This window comes from Seriola aureovittata, chromosome 11, assembly GCF_021018895.1.
Source record: "Seriola aureovittata isolate HTS-2021-v1 ecotype China chromosome 11, ASM2101889v1, whole genome shotgun sequence".
In the NCBI taxonomy this organism is placed as follows: domain Eukaryota; kingdom Metazoa; phylum Chordata; class Actinopteri; order Carangiformes; family Carangidae; genus Seriola; species Seriola aureovittata.
Window position 1 is genome coordinate 13924694 of NC_079374.1, and position 25169 is coordinate 13949862.

Below are 25169 nucleotides of genomic sequence, written 5' to 3' on the forward strand. Positions count from 1 at the left end.
ACTACATTCCAGAGGTAAATACTGTAGTTTACATAAGTAGGCCTACATTTATTTGACACCAATACATAGCTGCTAGTTACTTTACACGTTAAGATTTTAAATGAAAATTATAACATCATAAATATGATATACTGATTTACATAAAACTACCTACTTGTCTATAAAGTTTTTAATATGATCCCCATCTGCACACCTATAATCTTAAAATAGCTTGTTTTATTTTACTGCAACAGTAATAATAATGTAAGTTATATTATACATAAATATAACTTCTGCCTGCATACTTTGACTTTTGATTCTTTTAGGTTTATTTTTCTGACAATACCCATTTACTTTTACTTGTATGGAGTATTTTTTACATTGATTTTACTTTTTATTATTATTTGTAAACTATTAAATTAGTTTAATTAATTTTATTCTTATTTTATTACATTAATATTCTAATAAAAATTATTTAATTCCTTAAGAGCTGAATCTTAAGATATCATGAGTCGTAACTGATTTCTGTTTTAAGGTTTCTCCTGTGTTGTGCGAGTGTCTCAAATATTGAGATGCCACATCAGCACTTTTTTAATAAAAGGTGCCTGGGACAAAACCTGAATCAAACCAAGTTTCGAACTAAAGCAAGTCAAGAATTGAAACTCTTGCAATGATAACTGCATGCTCTAACGTACTGGTTCTCAAGACAAAACCACATTTACTGTATGACAAATTATAGATTACTATTTTAACATGCCATGGTTGAAATCAACTTATCAATGCAATGGCAGATCAAAACAGTAATGACAATATGCCACAGAAATACATCTAAAATATTTAATATTTACAGCACATAAAAGGTTTTCAGACATTCAGACAAGAGAAATGTGCTCACATGATTAAAAAGTCAAACAATCATAACCCTCTGCATGCTGATGTCAGAATAAATATTTGTACACAATTTACAACACGTAAGAATCTCACAAACTTAAATATGTATAAATATTGTTTGATACAAAAGCTATGAAACAACTGAATATCAGGAATATAATTGAGACTTTGCATTTTTAAAGCATCAGCATCACATAGTGTTTACATCTGAAATGTTACAATAATCTGATGAATGAGATCCCCCTAAAGATCTTTCATTTCTTCAATTGTCCCTCTTGTTTGAGTTGGAGATGATGATATCTGCAGCACAGTGATATGAGAGGTACTTCACCCGCCAACAATTACCGTTGTCAAAATATCACAAATTACTGTAATTAAAAGGCTTAACAAGTCAGGCAATGGCATCTGAAACAATATCTCATTACATGATACGTCATTAGGTCCTCCATGTGATTGCCTGTATTGGAGTAAATTCATCCCACGGTAAGAACACATCATGTAGTGAAGCAGCATCAGAGTGTAACACTTCTGTCCCTGAGTGGGTTCAAGACCTGCGAGGCTCAAGTCCATGAGAGAGCTGAGTTAGCGTCCTTTGGTTGTCGATCACTTTGAGCTGGCGAACATAAGTCTGAACTTCTGGATGGTTCTTGCTGGCCAGAGGTGAATCTGGACCTAATTATGTGGAAAAAGATGGAAAGTGTTGGAGAAAAATGAGACAAATCATGGAGGAAAAATATCTCATTATTATCAGATGATCCTTTGGGACTTACTGAATGGCTGGCTCCTACAGTATCTCACTATCTTCACTGTGTTAGCTATCATTCGCTGAAAGACAGAGACATATAATCAGCAACAGACGTCAGGAAGTAATGATTAATAAAAGATTTACGCCAAAAGTTGGCCAACTATCTGCACATTCAGAGCCTCACCATTTTTTCAAAATTGACCAAATTGTCAATAAATGTCTTGTTGCCGTCATGAGTGAATGTCATGTCTGGAAAGAAACAGTGAAACACAGTAAGTGGTAAAGTTAGAGGAAAGGGGGAAATCAGTTATTTAGATGGTTAAAACTACAAAACAGTTGTGACGAACTGGTCAAAATGATGTTACATTAAAAATAAACGTCATCAAATAAATGGCTCTGACCTTTGATCAGCAGCGGCATGAAGGGAATGATGGGAGGCTCCAGCTTGGCAACTGTCAGTCGGTACGCTCTGTGGTTCCTGGATGGGTCCTGTGGAAACAGTCACACGGTTCTGAGATCTGTCATCGCTGCTATGTTAAGCCTATCTATCACAGTCCTGGCCGAGGGAGATGCTGCTAAACCCACACTCAACTCAGTGACCAGCTGAAAGTGCAATAATCCTGATGCTTTTCTACTCAGTATTTGCTTGGACTAAAAGCAAAACCAATTAAAGATGGAGACAGTTTGAAGGGGAAAAAGCATAATTGAGTGTACAAAATAAGTTGTTTTCGCTTACCATCAAATTTTCAAATTCACTATAAAACTTCTTGAATTTGCTGGGAAGTTTCTGTGAACACAAATGACAGGGGTGGTTTACGTATTGCTTACTAATGAATTTTTAACAGAAACAGACACGGTGGACGTATACACACCTCCCAGGTCTGACTCAGCCTGCTCACTGCTGGGTTACTCAGGCCCATAATGACAGCAAAGAAGGCGTTTAGATTCCTGTACTCCTTACAGCTTTGAAAGTAAACATGAAAAGGTAAGACAGTGAAGCGCATAAACAAAACTGCAATCAGAGTCAAATGACATATATCACAGAATGGACAGTGGAAACGAGGTCCACTCACTGGGCAGCAATCTTGATGAACTTCTTGAGAAGTTGCACCCGCTTGCTGAGCTGAGAACACATACACATCTCTGAGATCACCCAAAACTGAATTTCATTAAACCTCCTCAGGAACAGATCCAGGTTCACCGTGCTTTTCTTAACGTTTTGCCTCCCAAATGTGTGGTAGATGAGTTCAAGCTGCAAGACACAGAAAAAAAAAAACACAACTGATCTTGTGAATAAAAAAGTAGGTTAACTAAATAAAAACCAAACCAATTAAACTTTTATTTATGCTATATCAATGCATCAGGTCTACAATTACATGTAAATCTTGCCAACCTTATGGGACACATTGTACAATGAATCAGTTCTACAAAAGGCACCTGGCCTCTCACTTATACCTCATGTACACAGTGGAAAAGTTCCCAGTCATAGGAGGTCATATGGTAAGCCACATCCTTAGAGCTCATCAACTCAAAGCTGGCCAGTGACCCTGTAGAGGGACCCTCCTGCTCAGGTAGAGGGGTCTAGAAAACAGGGAAAACACTGTCTTTTATATTTGACAATTATGTAATCTACTGTTGCAGGAATTCTCGTTTTGAAACATATATGTTCAGGGACCAAAATAAAGCAAATGTCATAACGAAACAATATGAAAGGAAGCTGCTGATAAGAATAAACATTATAATTTAACTTCACAGACATATATTCAAAAACTGTTTATTTACATGGTTATAATTGCCTCCGTATGTGCACCGGGTTGCTTATGGGTAGCTGTTTTTGCGAAAGGCATGGAAGACATCACAAATGTATATGAGCTGAGAAAAGTGTCAGGAGCAACAGATTTCTGTGATTTATAGCGAGTTGTGGGGATTCAGTAAATGTACTTGTGAAACCGTTTTTTTTTTTTTTTTAAGATGAGAATTGTCTTGTGCAGCGTGTGTTTTCTGACAGGCATTAACACACCAAAGAATCCAGCTGGTCCCTTCGGCAGGCAAACAGCCGTCCATTTATGCTGAGAGTGGAGAACACTGAAACATCGTTGGGCTTGAAGATCACTTTCTCTGTAAAAAAGAAAACACAACACATGAGGGTTAAGAAAATATTTAAATTTGTTTTAGTCATCTTCTGGAAAACACTGCAAACCATTCATCTAATGTAATGTTAAATATTATATTAGGTGGTTAAAAATCTCAGCGTTCTGAAAATCAATCCACAGCATACGGTTCGAGCCTTTGCAGAACTAATAACACCGAGGGAAGATGACACTATGGCACAACACCATATTCTATTATAATATTATACTATCTGGCCTATAAGAGCTCTTTCATGCTAAGTCATACACATGTGACAACTATTTGAAGCCTTGATTTTTCCTTGCAAAGCTAAAGTTCACTGGTTAGAGATATATGAGCTCTATGATAATCAGCTTCTGCTCTGTTTTTGTTTACTTGCCACTGAAATTTCTCACTAAATCAGCCTGGGATTAATTAGTATAACACCCTGCTTGGGCTCTCCCTTGTGCCATCTTGGTTAACATGTAGCTGCCACTGCTCTCACCTCCTGCCGAACTGAGGTTGACCAGGAGCAGGTCCTCTGCTGACCCCAGTTTGTCGGCCACAGCACCGATGACCTCCCTGACTGAGGTGGCCACAGGGGCCCGGATTGTGGTGTAGGTATGGTCACAGCAGTAGACTTTCAAAAGAACTGGAGACAAGAATCAGAGCAAATATGGGATTGTCAATGATGTGTCAAGCGCCACATATTCCTTCAGAATGTCATCAGGAACCGACTGGAAAGACAAAAAATATTCAATCAGTATGTGTCATCACCAAATCAAATTTGTCAGGGAGTCTCTGAGTCGAAAACATCCATGGTCACATATCCAGTCCACTACATAGCAGGGTTATTTTCTGCTGCTGCTTTAAAATGTACAGAAAACCACCCACTCCAACACAAGTGTTTGTCTAATGAGGACCAGCTGACATTTCAAATAGTGGATGTAATGTGACAGCTGTGGTATAGCAACAGTTAAAAGGTCTGGAGACATGTCTTTTACTCACTTTCATCATTACTCTTTATGGGCTGACGTTTCTGAAGCTTCTCATCTCCTGTACTGAACTGCCGCAGCAGAATTTTGTGCTGTGACAAAGTATAAGGAGTTTAGGTTCGAAAGTCTGCACAATAAAACAAAAGCTGCACATGACTTTTCATTTGAAAGTAAAAGCCTCTGCCTCGTACCTTTTTCTGTGACAGTCTGGCATCTTCAGCGCTGCAATGAAAAAAATAAGTCAAAATTAAATCAACAATTCTTTAGCACTGATCATCTGCCAATAAAATGTGGAAGAAAAATAATCACAAACATTGAGGTTTCAAGGGGATCATGGTGACTACAAACTATTAGGAATACAAGCAGTTTTGGGTTTAAGGCGCTTTTCATCCAACTTCCTCCACACCCATAAAGAAAACAAAACAAAACAAAAAAACAGAAACAAAAAACCAATAACTTACTTGCGCTTTACAATTCTATCCAGCTCCGTTACCTGATCCCTGAGGGCTGCAATCGCTTTGGCATCATTAGATACCGCCATGAGAAACTCCTGCAAAATAAAACCATTAAAGATATATCAGAAAAAGTAATAAATCGATAAAATGCAACAATCATTGATTCAGTCATCAAGCTGTAATACCCCTTTTTCTCTCTAACAAAGACCACACTGGATATAAGCTTTTAGCTTTATTGGGTTTTTTTTAACTCAAGGTTGTAATTTTATGACACGAGTCTTGTAATTACATTTATTATTTTCAAATAAATCTGTTTAACAATCTTTGGCCTGAGTGAGCAATCTCCAAAATACATGTATAAATCCCTAATTTATCAGGCCCTACATTCAGGAGTCATATTAGAGACACAAATGGAAAAGTAAACGTGAAGGTGCAGCCAATATTTATCACCTGGCCTTATTGCTCAGGGCAGCCCAAAAGTATAAACTAGAATAACACCAGTACAGCTGTACAAATGTTACATCATGAAGTTTACATTTAATAATTTAAAGTCTTATTCCGAGTCTGCAAACCAAAGCAATAGGAAACACATGTATAATAGCCACACCTGTGGCCCTGCTTTTTATTTTCATGAGATAAATGTGTTTTATTCCCTGGTTACTGAGCATTCTCGATTCTGATTGGCAGACAAGTGTCCATTTATGTCTAGTAACTGACAATACAGCAAGACATATCTGACGCAGGTGTTGCTTCGCTGCTGTAGATTAAGGTTTCAATGGTAAACTCTGGGTGAAAGACAGCAACAGTAAGACTTAGTTTGGTACTTAAGTTATATTTATGTAACAAAAGACAGTAAATGAAACTTAGCTGATCAATGAGAGCCACTAATTTTAATAATATTTGTGTGAATCCCAACAGGATGATTTGGATTTGTCCAGATTGACGCCAGATTGATACAAACCTCAGCTTTCAAATGGGTGGTTCTTTGCCTCCTTCCAAAATGCATTTGTATGCACTATTTACATGACTGTTATTGTATACTTGAAAATAAAAGTTGTACTTCTTGCAGTCTCAAGATATGTGTCTGTTTTTACATTATGACGATTTCATTCATTAGCCATTGGTCCTTTGTTGGTGAGTTTTCGTTCCCAGTTTCCTCGTAATAGTTTTTCTTTCTTTCTTTTTTTTTTTTAAACTTTCTACAAATAGTATTTTAACCAAGTGTCCGTCGCTTCACCTCCCACTTTCTTCAGAGAAATTACAGAGATAAAGTACCTTCTGAATTTGTGTATTGTTACTGTACATGTTGCTGTTCTGCAACATTATGTACTGTCACGTAAAATCTAAAACACAAAAAGATTCCAATACAAACACTGATTTACGTTTACATTGATTATCAAACTGTATTGTTATTGGCACTGTTGTTTACGGTGGTTATATTAGCACTCATATCAAGAGGCTGACCTCTAGGAAGGCCACCAAATTGTCCTCCTCCTGCAGGTGATCTGCGTGTACAGCAGCCCACTGCATCACCAGACGGATCACCCTGCGCTTGTTGTTAAGCGTGTAATCCAGCTTCTCCTGTTCAGAACCCTGCAAGGCCTCGGCATGGTAGGTGCACAGCAGTTCAGGATCAAAATAATGTAATTGCAACAAAGAAGTATGTTTTATTTTTTGCCTTTCAGGTCATTTTCACATGACCAGAAAAAAAACATTAGGTAACATAGTACTGAAAGGATATTGGGCCATCAACACTGGACACAGTTGACTATTTGGGATGAAGACACAGTGCATGAGCACAAAGTCATCTAAGGCGGAGTCTGTGACAAAAAAAAAAAAAAAAAAAAAAAAAGAAGCTCATGTCAAACACCTGTGATGGAAGAGTAAGAGCAGATCAAAGAGTGACCAGAGCCATCGGGCTTGAGCCACATGGCCCTGTCTCTGTCACCTCTGAAGGCAAATGAAAACCATATGTATCCACACAAGCGAGAGTAATTAGATCAGCCCTGTGATGTGTGGCTAATTATAGATGAGAACAAACAGGTCAGTGCAGAGCAGCAGGCAAAGGGCAGAGGGGAGAGAGACTGAGCCAGGGAGAGTAGAGGAGAGAATAAATACACTGCATGGAAGAAAACCCTTCACAGTACATGATCGTCATATTGATAGATTATATTAGATGGCACTAATCTGCCATACTGAATTTTTTATGCTGAGCAGTACCTGACTCTGTGAATTGAGAATCCAATCGCATCATTTCAAGGAGGTGCTCCAAAATCTTCTCCGGCGTCCCCGACATTACCTTGTATCTGGAGCAAGACAGAATAAAACACACCCTTCACTAATCAAGAAACACTGGCTCTTAATGCTTAATGACACGGCGATGGCCCTTGACCGATTTGTGTTACTTGAACGTGCGTCTGTGATTGCTTCATTTGATAACAATCCTATTTACAATCACAGTTCTCAGAGTTCTTGGCTGACTGAAGATTGAGGGGAGTCTGGGCTAAGAGCTGTCAGAGAAGCCACAAAAAAAATGTGGGGACATCTTCTCTGTGAAGGAGAATCAACACAATCCAGCCTCGCTTGTTTTCATTACTTGATAGCTTCATCACAAGAGCGAGCCACACAAGCAGTGTTGTGTCTTCCCCACTCGTGGGGGAGAATTCAGTCTTGACACTCTCATGTGTGAGGAGTGGAGCTGATTAGAGGGCGACCCTGAACAAGTAATTGTGACTTGCCAGGCCTTCTTTTCCCCCTAGGCACTAGTACATCATTACCATTAATGTGTCTCTCCATATTACAGCGACTGTGCTGCAGTGACAGATGCCTCTATTAAGATAACACTTGTTGGCTGCAGTGCACAGGATTGCTCTGTGCTTGCGCTGCCTGTACGATCAGGAAGTGTTTTCATTTGCTGGTCACACTGACTGATAGAGACCAGTATCCTCCAGGATTTTCCACAGTTTTTAAGGACAAGGCTGGTGATAGTAATTTTTTTTTCTTAGCCAGTGAAAAGACTAAAACCAACAATCTGAAAATGGTTCCCAAAAAATGCCCTTTTTAATCTTGTTTGAGTAATGTTTGCTAAAAACTAGTGCCCAGCTGTTTTAGGAAATTGCTGAGCCCTTCTTGCAATTAGTTTTGCAATGATGTAAGCTCAAGAGTTAATCGCAAGTTAATTATTGTTATCTTGAGAAAACAAAGCCTGTTTTCTCATGATAACAGGTTAATTTATCTCAATATCTTGAGAAAACAAAAAGCTGATTTCTTAAGATAATGAGATAATCCTTTTTTTTTATTTTAATTCAATCACATTTTCCAAGATCACAGGATAATTATGGAGAACTCGAAAATGAGTGTCTGCTTCATTTATTCATCACAACCAATTTTAACCTTCAAGATCACTGTCATGACTGTCAGGGAGGATTCAGAACCGAACAGCAAGTCAAGGCATAAATGTGTAGTTTTGTTTGGCACGGTTATGGGTACTCTGTGATCTGACATTTTCACCTTAAATCAGTTGAGACAATGCCATCTATACATGCTAGCATGGCATCCTGATCATTGATAAACATTATAAGTAACAAGGAAGCGACCATTTGTTTTCTCGCGTTAACAGGTTGATTATCTAATTTTTTCTTGATATAACAAGATAAATTAACCAAAATACTTTGCTGCAGTTTATCACACCTTGTTTTCAAAAATAGAACTGTTGTTAATGTTTTGGCTACAACTCCATTCGAGATTACAAGTTCAATTAACACCTGCCAGGTGGATATACTCTATGATGTACACCTTTTCTGTCTACAAATACAGCTCTGTTCAGCAGAGTGCAGTGCAGTGGTGGGCACATTTACTTGTAATGTGAGGATGAGGCTCCCTGGACGGAGGTCCGACTGCTGCTGAGACTCTTCTCTAACACCAGAACATCCTGACCGTGCTCCTTCAGACGCACCGTGTTGGCCTCCACGTCCTTCACACATAGACACACAGTGAATACATAGAAATTATGCATTTTTATATGAAGACTTGAACCTTTGCAGATGATGAAGACATGGAATCTAATAAAGACAGTACAACAACATGAAACAGCCATGATAATTACTATTTTTTAATACACCGAGTGGTTGTGTGTAAGTTGTATATGATTGTGTTAAAGGAATATGAGCTGTCTTCGTCGACAGCATAGTGAATATGGCATGTCATAAACTGTATGCAGTGTTTACACAATTATGCAATCATCTAAAAATTGCCAAGAGGTTTGACCCTCGGCTGTCTGAATCAGAACTAGCCATATTTTTCCTACTGCAGAGACAGTGGCTTAACACTGGGCTCTGGTCACACAGCAGAGTGGATTAGATGGTTCGTCCAGCGCACAGTCAGCAAACAATCACACTTACCTTAGCAAGCAAGAGGTTTCTGACAATGTAATAATGGGCTGGATTGCTTTTACCATTGTCTAACAAGTGTGAGGTATTAATGTTAAAGTTAAAAACAACCATTAATTGGATGTTTTGCTCTTTTTTTGGGTGAGATGTGGTTATTGTGAAATGATTTAACCTGGGCATGCATAAACCTCAGTTTTGAATAAATTACTATTCTCTCAAGACATTGAGTTATTTCTTGGGTCGGTCAATACATATTCAGATGGTGCATCCCGAGTGTGCCAGCATTGTTCAAACCCACAGAAAATTATCTGAAGTTTTAAGTGTAGATCCAACTTTTTTTTAAAGATACAAACTATGTCAGGTGTCATCTAGAAAGTTTACATTGGCTCAGATAGTGCTACCATAAACTTGGGTTTGACTATTTTACTGGATGTAAATATTATATAGTTGATATACAGCTGATAGCTGTAATGTCATTACAGTGTCTGACACTATTACAACAACACAGCTTTTGAAAATATTGAAGCCATTTAGAAGGATCATTTACAATTTAGTCAGTTATCAGATTATCAAGTTGTTGGGTTATCAGCCACCAGATGTCTGATTTCTTTATAAACTGCCCTCATAACAGATCGAAGAAAATAACCCAAAATCTGCCTCTTATATCAAGCTTGAAGTAATACGAATCATTATCAACATATTTCATATTTAGTAAGATGAAAAAGCTAATGGGTGCAGAGGGCTGTTGTAGTCTCTCACAGGCTGCATTATTGAGTTTTTGCCAACAGAGGGCAATAGTGTTTTTTTTTGTTGTTGTTTTTTTTGTTTTTTTTTACTGTTGCTGTAATAACATTAGTAAATGTTGAACAGAAACTCACCCTCAAAATCCGGTTGAAGTCCTCCTTGTCTACTCTCAGGAAGTGACAGTTGTCCTCTCGCAGGACAATGGAAGCAGCACGGGGGGCGTCATTGACAAGTGCCAGCTTCCCAAAGTCATCTCCTTCATGAAGCGTGCAAACAACACCCTGAGGAGCACAGCATGCTGATCAGTTCCTGAACACTGAATCAAGGCCCTGCTCAGAGCAGCATAGTAATCTTGATGCTTTGGTGATGTGAATGATCTTATTTGAAGAAATGTCTACTTTTCCATAGATGACGACGTTGACTGAGCCCTTCAGAATAATGTACCACGATGTGCCCTCCTCCCCTTGATTGAACACTGGGAGAGAAAATCATATCAAAAACAAAGAAAAGCTTTGGTGGTCTAATAAAGCCTCATCTGTGATTTGTTGGATTAATATTTACTCTGTAATGCATTTCTGAATCATATCACTTATTTGATAAAAAAATACTCACACACTGTCCCTGCCTTTGCATGAGACTCAAAGATCAGCACCCCTGCCAGTTCTCTCTTTACCTTTGCAAGCAGGGGAGATATAACACGGGAAGATCAATATTAAAACACATTTGTTTTACTTACTGGGGCAACAGGGAACATTAAAGTAGTAAAAAACACACAGACAAACAAAGTTTTACTTTTCTGCTGTTCAATACCCCACTGGTGTAAAATAGATTTTCAAGAGATTGAACATGAGTTATATTGTCCATAAAAAAGGTATGCAGTTGGCAGCAATTCTCACATAACTTGGTTTTCAATCTGAGTGAATTCCAGCAGCGATAAAAATTGACGACTTTACCTGCAGAACATTTATATTGACTGTACATGATGATCCAGACTGAGAGGAATACATATATACAGAGTGTGTGTTTGCATGCTTGCATTTTTCCGCCACTGTCACCAGTCTGCTCTTAAATCTGACAAAAATGTCTGAGGAGCTGAGCAAGGTATTTATCGCTGAGCATGGTTTTTATCGCTACAGGAAACACAAACAATTTCAGTGCCACACAATGACACCAGGATTCATACGGCTACTTAAGACAGGGCATTTCTACTCACAGTGGTGGATAGATGAGATAAGGCCTTTATATGGAGCAGCTCTTCATAAATGATCTCTAAATCATCTGTTGTTCTTTCAGATGGACTGGAAAACAGGAAATGTATAATCAAACTCATTACGGCATCACACTGATTCACTTTATTTAACAATGTTTTAGAGGTTACTGCTGTAGATCCCTACTGTTTCCTCAGGATCATCCTCATGTGGGCATCAGGTCCAATCTGCGAGAGGAGGAGCAGGGTGTCCTGCAGCTCCTCTTGGCTCTCCTGCCTCTCCTCCTCACTGGGCAAAGGGGCATCCTCCTGTTCATCATCCAGGAAGCGGTAGAAGAGGTACTTGTCTTGGAAGTTCAGCTCCTGGTCCACTGCGTCACAACGACACAGCACAAACAGCAGGGCTTAAATTTAAAATCTGTGCCTCACACGTAGCCAACATGTGCGCAGACACAGGCATCACACACAGCCTCTCACCATGGTTGAGAACACCTTCTTCCAGCAGCACCTGCCACATGCCCACAGCCTGAATACGAGTGTGGACGCATGAGCTCTGTTGCATTTGCCAGTCAACCAACTCTGTCCCCACACAACACTGCCTAGGAAAGAAAAAAAAAGTCAATATAAGTTATGTAATATGTTTACTGTCCGATATTGGTTCACTGTCTGATTGTATTTAATTAATCAGCTCTGTGCTTGTATTTTGTTGTTGACCAAACAGGTTGAAGAGCTTTTATATTCTGCCACAGTACAAATCTTGTGTAAATAGGAGTTAAATAAAATAAATAAATAAATACAAAGGTGTTACATTCTAACAAACAAAATGTAACTATAAGGTCTCTTCATCAAAATAATGATGAATGAATATAAAATAATAATAAAAAAAAAAAGATCATGTCACTGACAACAATTTCAATCATGTAACAAGAAATTATATTAAAGTTACTGATGAAAAAAAAAACTTTTCTACATACAACTCATAGAATACAACATAGGCTGTGTAAGATTGGCAGTGACTCCACACACATTAATTGATGTTTGGACACTTGGGCTCAGCGCAATAAGCTGTAAACACAACACTGACATACAGTATTGCAATTTTATGAAACTGATATGGGGAACATTTTAGCAAAGAGACGTCTGTTCACACACCCGAAAGACACAAAACAGCATTAGCATTCATTTAGAGTCGTGTTTGTCTGTATCTGAGGAATACAAGTCTGATATTCACTCTCTCTTTTGCTGTTTTTGTCTTCACCAAGGGAAATGTCTGGCCCTCGGCAGGTAGCGTACAGTGGGTTTTTAAAAAATGTTGAAAACAGCTGCCAGCTGTGTCTGAAAATGATGCAGATGAGAACCGCGAGACTCAACCAAAACAGTAAAGTTGTGGGCTGTAAAACCAAGACAGCTGAAAGAGGCACTGCAGCGCTTCGGGGAGGTCAGATAGTAATTCTTTCTGTGGTCATGACTACAAGCAAACACCTTTCACATTACACGGTTATTTGAGTTACTGTTAATATCAAAAAGTTACTAGTACAGTTATGCTATCAGGAATGCATTTTAGAATGATAGTATAGGAAAACACAGAAGTCTAGAAAGTCCAGACGCCAAAGGACATGTGAACAGCTTTTTTTTCTTTTCATTTATGCTATCAAGTTGGGATTTTTAGATGGTTTTTGTGCACGTCTTTCACAAACTACTTGTATTAAAATGTCAACCAACCTATATGTTTTCAGATGGTACTTCCTGTCTCTGATCATGTGAGGCGCCCTGGAGAGGATGGCGTTACGGAGAATTTTCCCAGCCCGTAAGATCTTCTCCGAGGGCACCTGCACAGTAGAATTCGGGTCAAATCACAGCACAATAGGAGTCCTACCTGCGCCACATTAACAGGTAATGACTGACGCCTACGTACAGAAGGTCATTGAGTTTACTACCTGTGAAATGCATTTGGGGTGGGGTTTGGCTGGGCTTTCAATGAATGACTTCTGCAAAATAAAATGAAACGAAAAATAAGAGGAACTGAAATAAAAGACATCATGGATGACAATGGTACTGAGGCTCCTCTGAAGATAGAAAAACTCAACATCACAGAAACTGGGTAAAATTAAAGATCTGTTGCTGCCAAACCCAACAAAAACACAACAGTCCAGTAATTGGAAAATAAAGACATCAAGGAAACAACAACATGTCAGACAAGTCAAGTTAAATAACGGGTGTTTTTCTTCTCACTGGGGGCCACAGGATATCTTCCTCACCGCTCCTGTATGACTCACAGTTGACATTATGTGTTTATTAGCTGTCAATTTTAATTGAACTCATGGCTTTCTATATTGCTTCTGAGTTAAAATAATAGTGTGTTCCCAGATTCTTGACTGATGCATCCAATTGCTTAAATGGGACACTGATATCGTGTTGTGTTTTTTTCTGTCCTCTGGGACCACAGGGTGGGCTGCAGGGTTGTGACATTTAAAATGCATTCTGCTTGCTTCAGAGAGCAGCGTTAACTCATGCATTTATGTGAAGGCTTTAAAGCCTCATCATTAATTCACAAGAAAATTTGTCCACTCAGTAGCCAAAGAAGCTGGGCTTTCTTAGTTATTATTTATATATGTTATAGTAAATTAAAGCTGTTTGTTACATAACAGAACAATCTTGTAGCCATGTTGTGACCAAACTCTAGGAAGGAACAAAGCACAGGGCACCATAAATCTACTGTAGTGCCACGTTATCAACCCAGTGGCCAGGAAACGACAACAGGAGAAAGGTGGGACAGGAACTGTTCTGGATGGAGACAAGAACTCCAGTCACCTTGTTTATATTTAGATCAACTTTAAACAAACTTCACATTCCACGCTTATTTCCAACCTTTGCTGAAGAGGCCAGTAACAGTAAAGGATGTTGTTATGTCACACAAAATGAAAGCAACGACAAAATGAGTTATAGCTGAGGTTTAAATCATTGCCAAACTTTTTTTTTTACTCACAATGACACTCTATCCCAGAATTGTCTCAACCCCGCAGACCCTCTCTGTCTTTCATAACATGTGGTAACACTACATGATAAAGAGTTAGTTTTGTAATAAATAAGGAGTGTGTGTCAGGCTGTCAAGTGTCAGAGAAATTACCTTATTCTGATGTTTGGAGACTGAAACAATTGAGTTGTTGCTTATGTTCTCCTTGTCCGGCATTTCTGGGTGTGAAAAACAGAGGATATATTACAATATATTGCATGTAAAGTGACTTGGAGAAAAAACATGACCATCAACGAGAAGTGTGTCAGCAGCTTGTTCCATTTTTGTTCAAACCTCCGTCTAACCCCAGGAATAGAGATCCCCTGCAGGGCCACGTGATGAAGAAAAAACGTCAACTCTTACTTTTAAAACTGAGAAAAAGATTCAGCAATTTCATACCACTAAATAAAAGTTCCTGGAGCAAGACACATAAACAACAAGCTGCAAATAACTTGCAAATAAAAAGCCCATTTAATCCTTGAAAATTTATTTCAATGATCTCTAGAAGACCCATCTTTTCCGAGAGCAACTCCTCTCCTAACACCTCTAACACCGTAACGTGCCTAACTAGCACTTACTATGCACTTGTAGTAATTAGTATTTACACCAATGTCTCCTACTGCACTGAAGCTTTAGTGATGCCCCTAACTTATAAGACACTTTAGATAAAAGCTTCTGCCAGATGAATAAATGTAAATGTAATGTAAATTTAAAGAGAAGTATATACAGAACAACAAAATCATGTTTTACTGTAAATATAAACATATTTTGTTTGACTTTAAAACAATGAAATGATGCAAAAATACATTAAATTGACTACTATTGTATTTCCTGGTCACTGTCAGTTGTTCAATGTTTAATTCTGCTCCTTTTCATACCATCTTTAGATCTTTGGTTTGGATGTCATAATATGTATGTTTACATTCCATTTTTAATATTTCCTTTCTTTTGCTTTTCTAGTCATTCAAGTATGCCACTCATGTCGGTCACCATTTTGAACCAGTAAATTTGCACATAACTTAACCAGTGGCCACTGTTTATTTATCCACCTTTTTTTTTCTTATTTCGACCACCATTGAGCAACGATCAAGTTTCTATTACTCTCTTGACATTATAGATACGTTGGGCTTGTACGTGCTTACCTTAAGGAGCAGATAACTCACAAATGTATACTGAACCTTTGATAAAAAATAAATGTTCCAGTTTAGATTTTTCCTTAATTAAACATGCTATTAGACTCTAGTGCTTAAGATGGGGTTATGGGTGTTTCTGTACAAAGGCAGCAAAGCGATGGAATACAGTAAAGAAATACTTTTGCCAGAGTTTATACTCTATGTGAAAGTCCTGCAGAGGGTTTGTTAGAGGGGTGTGGTTATTTCTCAGTATTTGGAGCTTTAAGCTTGTACTGTACTCCTCCCCTCCAGGACAAATAGCATAATCAGTCAAGGCTGCTCAGTCACAACTGTATCTGCAGGGGAAAAAACTCAGCTATTCTTAGACGTGCCTCTCAGACTGCTGATACCACAAGACAGATACACAATCCACACAATACAGAGAAAGTGGAGCACAGCTAGAAATCTAACATTACACTTGTGGCTATATATCCAGGGACAAAAGCCAAGCATCTGTATCATTTTAACTTTATTGACAATGCTCTATGTAATTCCTGGTCATTTTAGTAAATGTTCTTGGCTGAGAGATTTGTTCTATTGTTAGCATTTAGACCATCTGACCAAATGGGCAAACAAGGTCCTTCAGGGGAAACATTAATAGAAAAATTGAAAAAAAATGCAATACGTGATTAAAATGTAAAAACTGTCAAACTGATTGACAGGTTTTTTTTTAGTACATCTAGAGTTCTCATTTCTTTCTCATGCTGGTAAAGTTTGTTTATATCAGAAATATTTCTGAACACTGGAGTAAAATCAAGCTATACGAAGTGCTTATTAACCCTACAAGTGGCTATAGTTTCCAAACTAATGAACCAGGCACATTAGGAAACATTCATATTGTTCATTTTTGCAACTTACATGTACTTTGCTAGGCAGCTACCAATGATGTTGTTGTTCCAACAGGGGCGCCAGATCATTAAATGCTCACACGGGTCAGTTTGAAAAGTACTGAGAAGCGACCTATGTAACAGAAGCCCCTTATGTTTAAGGTATTAATTATTTTTGCTAGAGGACATGTTTCTTTAACTGTTGAGGTCATATTTACATGAAAGACGAGTCTCATTTTCATTTTGCTGTCAGCCATCTTCTTGCACATTCTTAGAATGTATTTCTATTTATAGGCTGTGGGTCTGTATAGAATTTGCGCTTGTTTATTGTTGCATTGAGAACTTAACACAGCTGCCCATCATTTTATTTGTGAAACGGTCATGGTGGTCCATGTGACATCATGCCATACATTCAAGGGTCGCATTAATTCAGTCACATCATTGCAGATGTAACGTACACAATGCATGTGAGAGGTGAATCCAAGATTACCGCTTTGTGGTTGTATGCCTCCGCCATCCAGTCAAGTTGCAGGAAATATGGTCACAATCTCCCCTTCCTGGAGTTACCGTGTTGAATTATGGCCAGATGTTTTTTTTAGAACATTATGATGTCACTGTGAAGTTGACCTTTGACCATTTGGATATAAAATATCATCACTTTATCATTTTATCCTATTAGACATTTGCGTTCATCATAATTAGCGTATGAATGGCCAAAAACATGTTTTGAGATGTCACAGAGATCTTGACCTTTGACCCTCTTATCAGTTCATCCGTGAGTCCAAGTGAATGTTTGTCCCAAATGCAATGAATTACTCTCTAGGCATTCCTGATGCATCACATTCACAAGAGCGTGAGGTCTCATGTCTTTGAACTTTGACCTTTAGCAATCAAAATATAACCAATTCATCCTCGAGTCCACTGAGATATCGCGTTCACGGGAACGGGACAGATAGCTCGACGGACAACACAAACACATAACACTTCCCGCCCTGGATATTGCCGGCGCACCTGCATAAAAATCAAAAGTTTAATTTCCTGGGGAAGAAAAGTACTTTTGGTCAACATTTCTAGGCTTCTAAGTTTTTCATTGCAGCTGATAACTTGTGACATAGAAATGTGCTCATGTATTAAAAGGTGTTCAGGTAGAGTAGAGCTGAATGCATGACTGGAGTGAAAGAAACAATGCTGACTTTAAAAGCATCCACCTGTTAAAACCAAAGTGCTGTAAAAGCCTTGTGTTTTGTAACTAAGAAAACTGTTTAAAACATGTTTAATTCATGTGACTCAGCCTCTACAGTTACAAAAGCACTGAGCTGCTGTGAATGTACTGTACAAGTAAGTGCATCAGCCTGCAGCTGCTTGATGCTTGTGTGATTTCTGTTGTGAATTCATGCATAGAGCGCAGTACTGTAAATCCCCTATGTACTGTACTGTATGTTGGAAAAATACTCAGAGCCCTACTGTTACAGAACTGCTTCATAGCACGAAACAGTGAGGAACAGTAAAGCAGACACATCCACTTTTAAAAAGCAGCAAAAAACATTACAGTAGTTCAAATTCAAATTCTACGTTTATGATGAGTGGGGACTCAGATTGTCGCTTCTTTTTCTCCATCATTTATGAACTATCCTTAAAAATGCATAACACTACACAGTAAAACCACTGCCAGTAAGCCATCAGGCTCTGGACTCTGCTGTTCATCATGTTTATGGTACATGACTTTGAAGCAAGTTAAGGTCTCTGTCTGAGCAAAGCTAAGTCAATATTGAGTTACCTTGCAACAGAAAAAAATAAAAATAAAAATATTATTACATATTGTACAATATAAGAAACTACGTTATATTGCACTGCTTAAGAAATATTAAATCTCATTATACATGAGTGGGAAAAAAAATCAATGCTTTGATTCTGGGAAAGTTTATAAATTGAGAGTGAAGCCATTTACTGTAAACAGTGTTGGGAATTTGGGAATTCTTCCTTGAATTCTTACATCAAAGAATATCTACATACAAACTGGAGGTGTTGCAATATACTGGTATTGCTGTGATATCTAAAAGGTAAAATATTAATATAGTGTAAAAAATGCACATATGATAATATTGGGTTGGCCGATATTAAGCCTTGTGGATCTTTTCTTTATCAGTTCATCAGGTTGCCTTTTCACTATTAACTCGACCATTCAGTGTCATTGTTCTTTTTGTATGCTTTTGCACAGTTTTGGTTACAGACTATCTCCTAAACTCATATTTGAGTCTAATTCATTTGCAAAATATGTATAGATATGGCTATAATATCGTTATTGTGAATTCTTTTGGCCACGACAATCAAATGTGATAAGAGTCTAAACCACTCAGATATGTAAAGAGCGATGCAGGGCTACTTACTGTCAGCACTACAGCCACTTTCCATCACACCATAGGGTGGGGCAAGGAGTCCAGCCATGCACTGATGATATTTCTACAAAAAATAAAGACAATTCCAGAACAAATCAATCATAACTGACCAGAAAATATCAATTACACAAATTTTGTGCACTAAACAAACCCAACACATAAACAAAGAGTCCACAGCCATGCTTGTGGCTCTTTTAGGCTGTAATTAGGCACAGCGGTGCTATGAGCTCAATGCTAACACATCTTAGTTTAGCATGTCAGCATGCTAATTAGTGCTAACACAAAGTACAGCTGAGGCTGATTTGGGAAGGTATTTGATCAAATGTTATGGCAAATTCACACAAAACCACAAACGTCAACCTCGTGGTGGCACCAGAGGAAAAGTGAATATGATACATACTTTACACAAAATTACATCTTAATCCATTCAATAGATATTTCACTCGGGAACACTGACATCTCTAGAGCCATGCAGCTAGCACGGCTGAAAAAGAAAACAGCAATGGACATGCATTGTGTGTCATTTAATGAAGATACTGTATGCTCCTGATACTTCTGCGATATGTGATTTTTTAATTCTTTTTACTGTACCAGATTACCTCCTTGGAAAAGCAGATCTATCACTTTAAATGAAATGTCTGTGGCTGGAAGTTGTTGTTGCATGTTATTTCCCTCTGTCTCTTCCAACAAGAAAGAAAAAAAAAACCCTTCTGTCATCATTTGCCTCCAGGATGTGAGGACAAGGAGAAAGCCATTGAGAGTTTGGGGTGTTTGCTGATATTTTGTCCTCATTAGTTCAGACACGCAAATGTAAGTAGGGTTCAGTGAGAAATAATCACAAAGAGGGAAGAATACAAGATGAGTGGTTGTTATGATTTATTGTGAAAACTATGAAAATGTGAAGATGATACGGCTTAATTATCAAGAACGTAAGTACTTACTCTTTCATGTTGTGCAAGCTGCAGAAAGCCACAGAGCAAACAGAGCATAGCAGTACAACTGTTATGTGTCTTATGCCATCGCTGTGCCCTGCAGCATCACAGCCGTTATGTAATGAACATCGTGCACTCATATAAATGTCAGGTTTTTGTTCATGACACTGGTGCGCAAAGAGGTCAATCCCACCGTAGCCATAAAGACACGTCAACCTTATGCAGTTTACGACAGGGATGTAGTGGGAGAGTACACATCTCTGCCAATGTGGAGCCATTCTCCACGCAAAAACAACAACTGTCTAATGCTGGAAATTCAACATCCTGATCATCACCCAAAACCCAAAACTTATTCCTTTACTCAAGTTCTGGCTATCTGCTTTTTAAAATGGAAATCTGTTCATAGGGTTGATTGATTTCACCTGCTATATAGATGATTTCTGTTGTATTTATAGCAATACTGTATTTTCAACAGTGCCTCACTGTAGAAGATGTGCGGTTTAAGTTACTGTAGATATGCAAGGTATTTTGGGAAATGTTTCATGGTGGGAATAATATTACATGGTATGGTAATATTTTACTATAAATCTGATTATATTAATACTAAGTCATCAGAAAGCCATATTTAGATGGAAAAAAACAGAGTCAGCGATATTTTTCTTTTTTTTCCCTTCTCTTTTTTTTGTTTGTCATGTTTAAAAGCTCATCACACTGATTATCCTGTAAAATTGTCTCATCTTTAAACTCAGTTTTTAAACGATTTGTAGAATAAGCCAATTGTTCAATATTATTTGGTCGTAGAAGTCAACAGAAACTTATTATGTGCCACAGAAGCTGTGTTCTAGGTCAATAAAAAACTGATTGAGGACCACTTAGTGACCGGCCAATTCTCTCTACTTTCCTATCTCCCGGTCAGAGGAGACCGAATGAAAGCTAGAACTCTCAAGCCATTTGTTCCTGGATGGTAATGTGCTCTCAGAGGTCATGTTTTAAATTCAATTCCTCCCTCTGAAGTCAGTTAATCATTTTAGTAACCCTCCTGGGGCACACAGCTTTTTCCCCTCAATTAAGAAGTAGTTTAGAAATGTCTCAGTGACCTCAGTTTTTAAAAACATTTCCACGTCCCTACTTCAAAATAAGAACTGACTTCCGTTTTATTGAGATGCTAAAAGATCTAGATTAAAGTCAACCCCATACTCAAAACCATACTGAAAATCCTGTGGAGGACGGGTTTTTGTACACATGCAAACATCAGATTGACTCATTTTTTGAAGTTAATCAGCGCAGCAGACATGAAGCCTTCAGAGAGTCACTTCAACAAGCCTATCTGTATTTGTTGACACTTTAAGGATTTAGGATTAGGGAGGAGCACTTAAACTGAGCTGCACATGAACAAATGAACTTAACCCCTCTGAGCCAATAAAGCCGGCCTCCCTGAGGGGTTGGATCCGGTGCGCAGGGTGGGGGTGTTGTTTTAGAGGGAGATTAGGACCATTGTCAGGTGTGTAAAAAGCACTCACTTCTGTTTTGTTAGTAATGATGTCTCTGCCTCTTAAGACACACAATAGACCTGTTTCTACGTTTTACACCCTCCAGCTCACTGTAGACCGCTGCCTTTTCAGGTGTCATTTACCCTTTGTTTGTATATTAGTGTATTGTATGTTATATTTAACTGAAAACCATTAGTTGATTAATTGATTAGTCAGTTGACAGAAAATCGATAGGTAATTAATAAGTGATTAACTCGTTTTAATTCATTTGTCAAGCAAACATGCCAAGCAGCATGTAGTTTCAGCTTCTCAACTGTAATGTAGAGCTGCTTTTCTTTTTTTATATCATTCTATATTGAAGATATTTTGGTTGTTCTATAAGACATAAGAAGCTGTAGTGGGTTTTATTCATTTTTTATTATTATATCTATTAATCAAGAAAAGAACTGAGGAAAGATACTCATGGGTCAAAGACATTCAGAAGTCTAAGGACTAGTGAGTATCTATAGTTGAGGGCTGGAGTCAGAGAACATTTTGCTTTTAAAAATAACTTTGAAAACATTAATTGACTTCATGTGCATCATATCAGACTCATATTGTGCCAGTCTCCTATTTACCTCTTTCCTTTTTTTATTCATCTCATATGTTGCTTTAACAATTTCCAGTTATGACACTGATGCTGTCATGTCTTGCTATGTCTGTTTATATGTAAAGAAATTCTATAAAATATCATTTAATAAGAAATAATCATCTGTAGCTGAAGTCATGCTGTTGTCTGTGAAACACTTTGAATTTGTTGTTTCAAGATACTCTAAAAAATAAAAAATAAAGTTATATGTCATTATTCCTAACTACAGGAGATCCCTGTAAAATGCAATAAAACAAGACTTAAGACGAGTTTGTTCTATTTGTGAAACTGCAATGTTGTGATTTTTCTAAATATGGTACTCAAATCAATACTGGTGAGATGTTGTAACAGGTAGATTTAAAGCAGGTCCTGAGGATTTCACCTTCATTGTTACTTTGTCTATATTGAATTAGTAAATTCAATCCTGAAACCCAGGAATTAAAATGATGTTCAGTTCAATTAATAGTTCAGCATTTTACTGGCTTACTTGCAGAGTTAGATGAGAAGATTGATCCCACTCTCAGATATAGGAGTGGTATCAATCTTCTCATCTAACTCACACAAGAAAGACCATAAGTGCATTTCCCAAAATGTAAAACTATTCCTTTAAACGAATCAGTCCTATTATTCACACATTGACCTTTATCAATTTAATCCCACAAGATTATTAGAGCAGTAAATCAGTTCACACTATATAGCTATAGTTAAACAGATAATACTGCAGAAATACTGGAATTGTGTGGTAATAAATACATAAAAAGGCATTGACTGAAGTTTATAAGCTTTGTCTATAAAGGCATCAAAAACTAAATGTGTTTGCCATGTTTCCCAGAAAAGAAAATATGTATGACAATACTTCATGTCACAATAAAACAGCCACTGGGTGTGATTTGTGCAGCTACTTCCCTATTGTCTGTCACTTTATAACCATAACAGTGACAGAGATTTCCTTATCATCTACTATCTCCAGCTGTAGAAACAAAGCAGAGCAGTGCATTACTTTTAGGAGCTTTTTGGTATTGCTAAGTTGTTACTACGCATCAGCATTTATTGACAAAGGGACAGTCCAGAGTCAGCAACATGCCACACTGGGACTCACAGAAACACTGCACACAATGTCCACTGCTGCATTAGTGGTGCAAATGTTTAATGAGATAGACCTTTAGGAGAAATCTACTGAGTCAGATACTTCGACACAATTCGACAACCAGGGAGCGAGCACAATGATGTGGTCAGACAGGTTACCCTGTGTCCAACAAATAGCTGTTATTTGTACAAACTGATTTCATCACATTAGAAGATTGTGATCTGTTGCTTGGATTTATCCGAGTGTCTGAGAATTAAAAGGTGTTTAAAGTGAAATGACAAGACAGGTAGATGTGTAGTAGTTTAAACCTCATCACATCAAGACACTAGGAATAAAAACTCACATCCAATAGATCTAATTCAGAATCACTGTGATCAGGAACAAATTATTGATCCATGATTTCTAAATTCATCCAAAATTGACCCAAAATGTGAGAGTGAATCGATTTAAACTGCTGCCTGTATTTACAGGGCTCTAACAAAGCATAATCTCTAACGACAGCCTTAATTTGGGTTTAAGATTGTAATTTCTGGACTTTTCCCCTCGAGTCTTCACTGACTTCTGCTCTTTCTTGTACCTTTGACTTTTACGTGCAATCGCTCATTTTAACCACAATTCAACCAGAAAATGTCACGCCCTGCTCAAACTGCCAAGCGCAAAAATACAGTGGGAGTTAATTTGAACTTGACTCAAAGGGAGAGCATTGTCTAACCCTAACCATATTTACAAATACTGAACATATATGGCTCTCGAAATGCAGGTAACATTATCCACAAATGGCTAATTATACTTTTGATAATAATTTTGAATTGAAAAAGTAATTGATATATACATTGGAGGTGCCATTTTCTCAAACAAAAGATGCTAACACAGTTTAAATAAATTATTTTTGATTTACGTGACTAATGTGCATTCATCACCACACAGCTCTTTACATAAAAACATAACATGAACATAAAAACGGGATGTCTGCAGTAACAGATGTGTCTTTCTGTTTTCCTCCAGTGAAGCTTAGTCAACTGTTGTACGTATTTGCTCTGGCACACTGACTTCACCGTTCACAGCAGCAGGAGAGCTCTCACATATCCCTTAACCCTGTCCTGCATGAACAATGTGTCATTTTTTATTACCCGTGTATCTTGTGTATGTATGTAGCGACAGTCACCATGGTGTGAAAAACTGTTGAACATACACTCCATATCTCTATCTGATTTATATGGTTGCTATGCTTTAAGTGTGTCCACAGATAAGTTTTGTCTTATCTCTGTCATAACAACAGATGAGTAAAGATATCAACAAAAGTCATTTCAGTGCTTTTTCATTTCAAGCTCATCCTCAGTCTTTCATGCTTGAGCACATTATGGCTTTGTGAGCATCAATGTGCATGGATGCACTCTTGTATTTTGAATAATTCACCCTCAGATTACATAAGCGATTTAGTGTAAACTGTTCTCAAAGCATCCAATTATTATTTTGAACTCTTACAGGCACACTTCAGACCACTTGGGGAAACAACTGGCTGGAAGACCGTTAAATATTAGATTTCCTCTAAAACAGAAACAGTTAGAAAATGAATTCAAAATTTTCTATTTCGAACACAACGTCTGAATTTCCAGATAGTTCTGCAACATAAGTGAAAAACTGTTTTACAGGACTTTTAATCCAGCAATATTTTACTTGCCCCAAATCCATTTCTCAAGAATCAAATGCATTGCTCTGTTCAAAAGTTTAAGAAAGATTACCTAAAGATGCTGGCAGCTTCCAATGCAGCCTACTGTGGCTGGCAATGACAGGAAGGTCCTCCACAACCTCTTCATCCAGGCATGTAAATCCAATTCTAAGATTCCCAGAGTGTCACACTAGTCATATGTAGCATGGTCCAACATGATCCAGTAGCGTACCCGCCGCCTGCACGCCGCTCTGAGAGCAGAGTGAGCACACTGCCTCAGACCAGCAGAGTGCCAGTCAGCTGCTCATTTCTTCTGAGCAGCAGTTGCTAGGTGATTACTCAACTCCAGTCAGTGAGCACACAGGAGAGCATGCTCCATCCCTCTCTCTCTCTCTCTTTCTCTCTCTCTCTCTGTCTCTCATTCTCTCTCCAACGAGTGATC

The 25169-nt window shown here is 38.0% G+C and overlaps 1 protein-coding gene across 6 annotated transcripts in view; it reads right to left on the reverse strand.

The window, feature by feature from the left end:
* Positions 1 to 802: 802 nt before the first annotated feature.
* Positions 803 to 25169, reverse strand: part of rapgef4a (Rap guanine nucleotide exchange factor 4a) — a 35747-nt gene continuing 11380 nt past the window's right edge. For 2 of the 6 annotated variants that reach the window (XM_056388982.1, XM_056388986.1), the window contains 27 exons: positions 18913 to 18985; positions 14641 to 14705; positions 13451 to 13501; positions 13236 to 13342; positions 11991 to 12112; positions 11701 to 11884; positions 11520 to 11604; positions 10919 to 10979; positions 10705 to 10781; positions 10441 to 10587; positions 9032 to 9147; positions 7395 to 7480; positions 6916 to 6994; positions 6639 to 6789; positions 5181 to 5269; positions 4911 to 4941; positions 4733 to 4811; positions 4230 to 4376; positions 3636 to 3733; positions 3071 to 3196; positions 2689 to 2867; positions 2488 to 2578; positions 2352 to 2402; positions 2017 to 2104; positions 1800 to 1864; positions 1641 to 1695; positions 803 to 1542 (listed from right to left, as the gene is read on the reverse strand). In XM_056388982.1, coding sequence (XP_056244957.1) covers positions 1415 to 1542; positions 1641 to 1695; positions 1800 to 1864; positions 2017 to 2104; positions 2352 to 2402; positions 2488 to 2578; positions 2689 to 2867; positions 3071 to 3196; positions 3636 to 3733; positions 4230 to 4376; positions 4733 to 4811; positions 4911 to 4941; positions 5181 to 5269; positions 6639 to 6789; positions 6916 to 6994; positions 7395 to 7480; positions 9032 to 9147; positions 10441 to 10587; positions 10705 to 10781; positions 10919 to 10979; positions 11520 to 11604; positions 11701 to 11884; positions 11991 to 12112; positions 13236 to 13342; positions 13451 to 13501; positions 14641 to 14705; positions 18913 to 18985 — 2631 coding nt within the window. In that variant the 3' untranslated portion in view covers positions 803 to 1414. Of the gene's footprint in view, positions 1543 to 1640; positions 1696 to 1799; positions 1865 to 2016; positions 2105 to 2351; positions 2403 to 2487; positions 2579 to 2688; positions 2868 to 3070; positions 3197 to 3635; positions 3734 to 4229; positions 4377 to 4732; positions 4812 to 4910; positions 4942 to 5180; positions 5270 to 6638; positions 6790 to 6915; positions 6995 to 7394; positions 7481 to 9031; positions 9148 to 10440; positions 10588 to 10704; positions 10782 to 10918; positions 10980 to 11519; positions 11605 to 11700; positions 11885 to 11990; positions 12113 to 13235; positions 13343 to 13450; positions 13502 to 14640; positions 14706 to 18912; positions 18986 to 24800; positions 25037 to 25169 lie in introns of those variants that run through there. The other 4 variants (XM_056388985.1, XM_056388983.1, XM_056388984.1 and 1 more) reach the window with 4 other exon arrangements.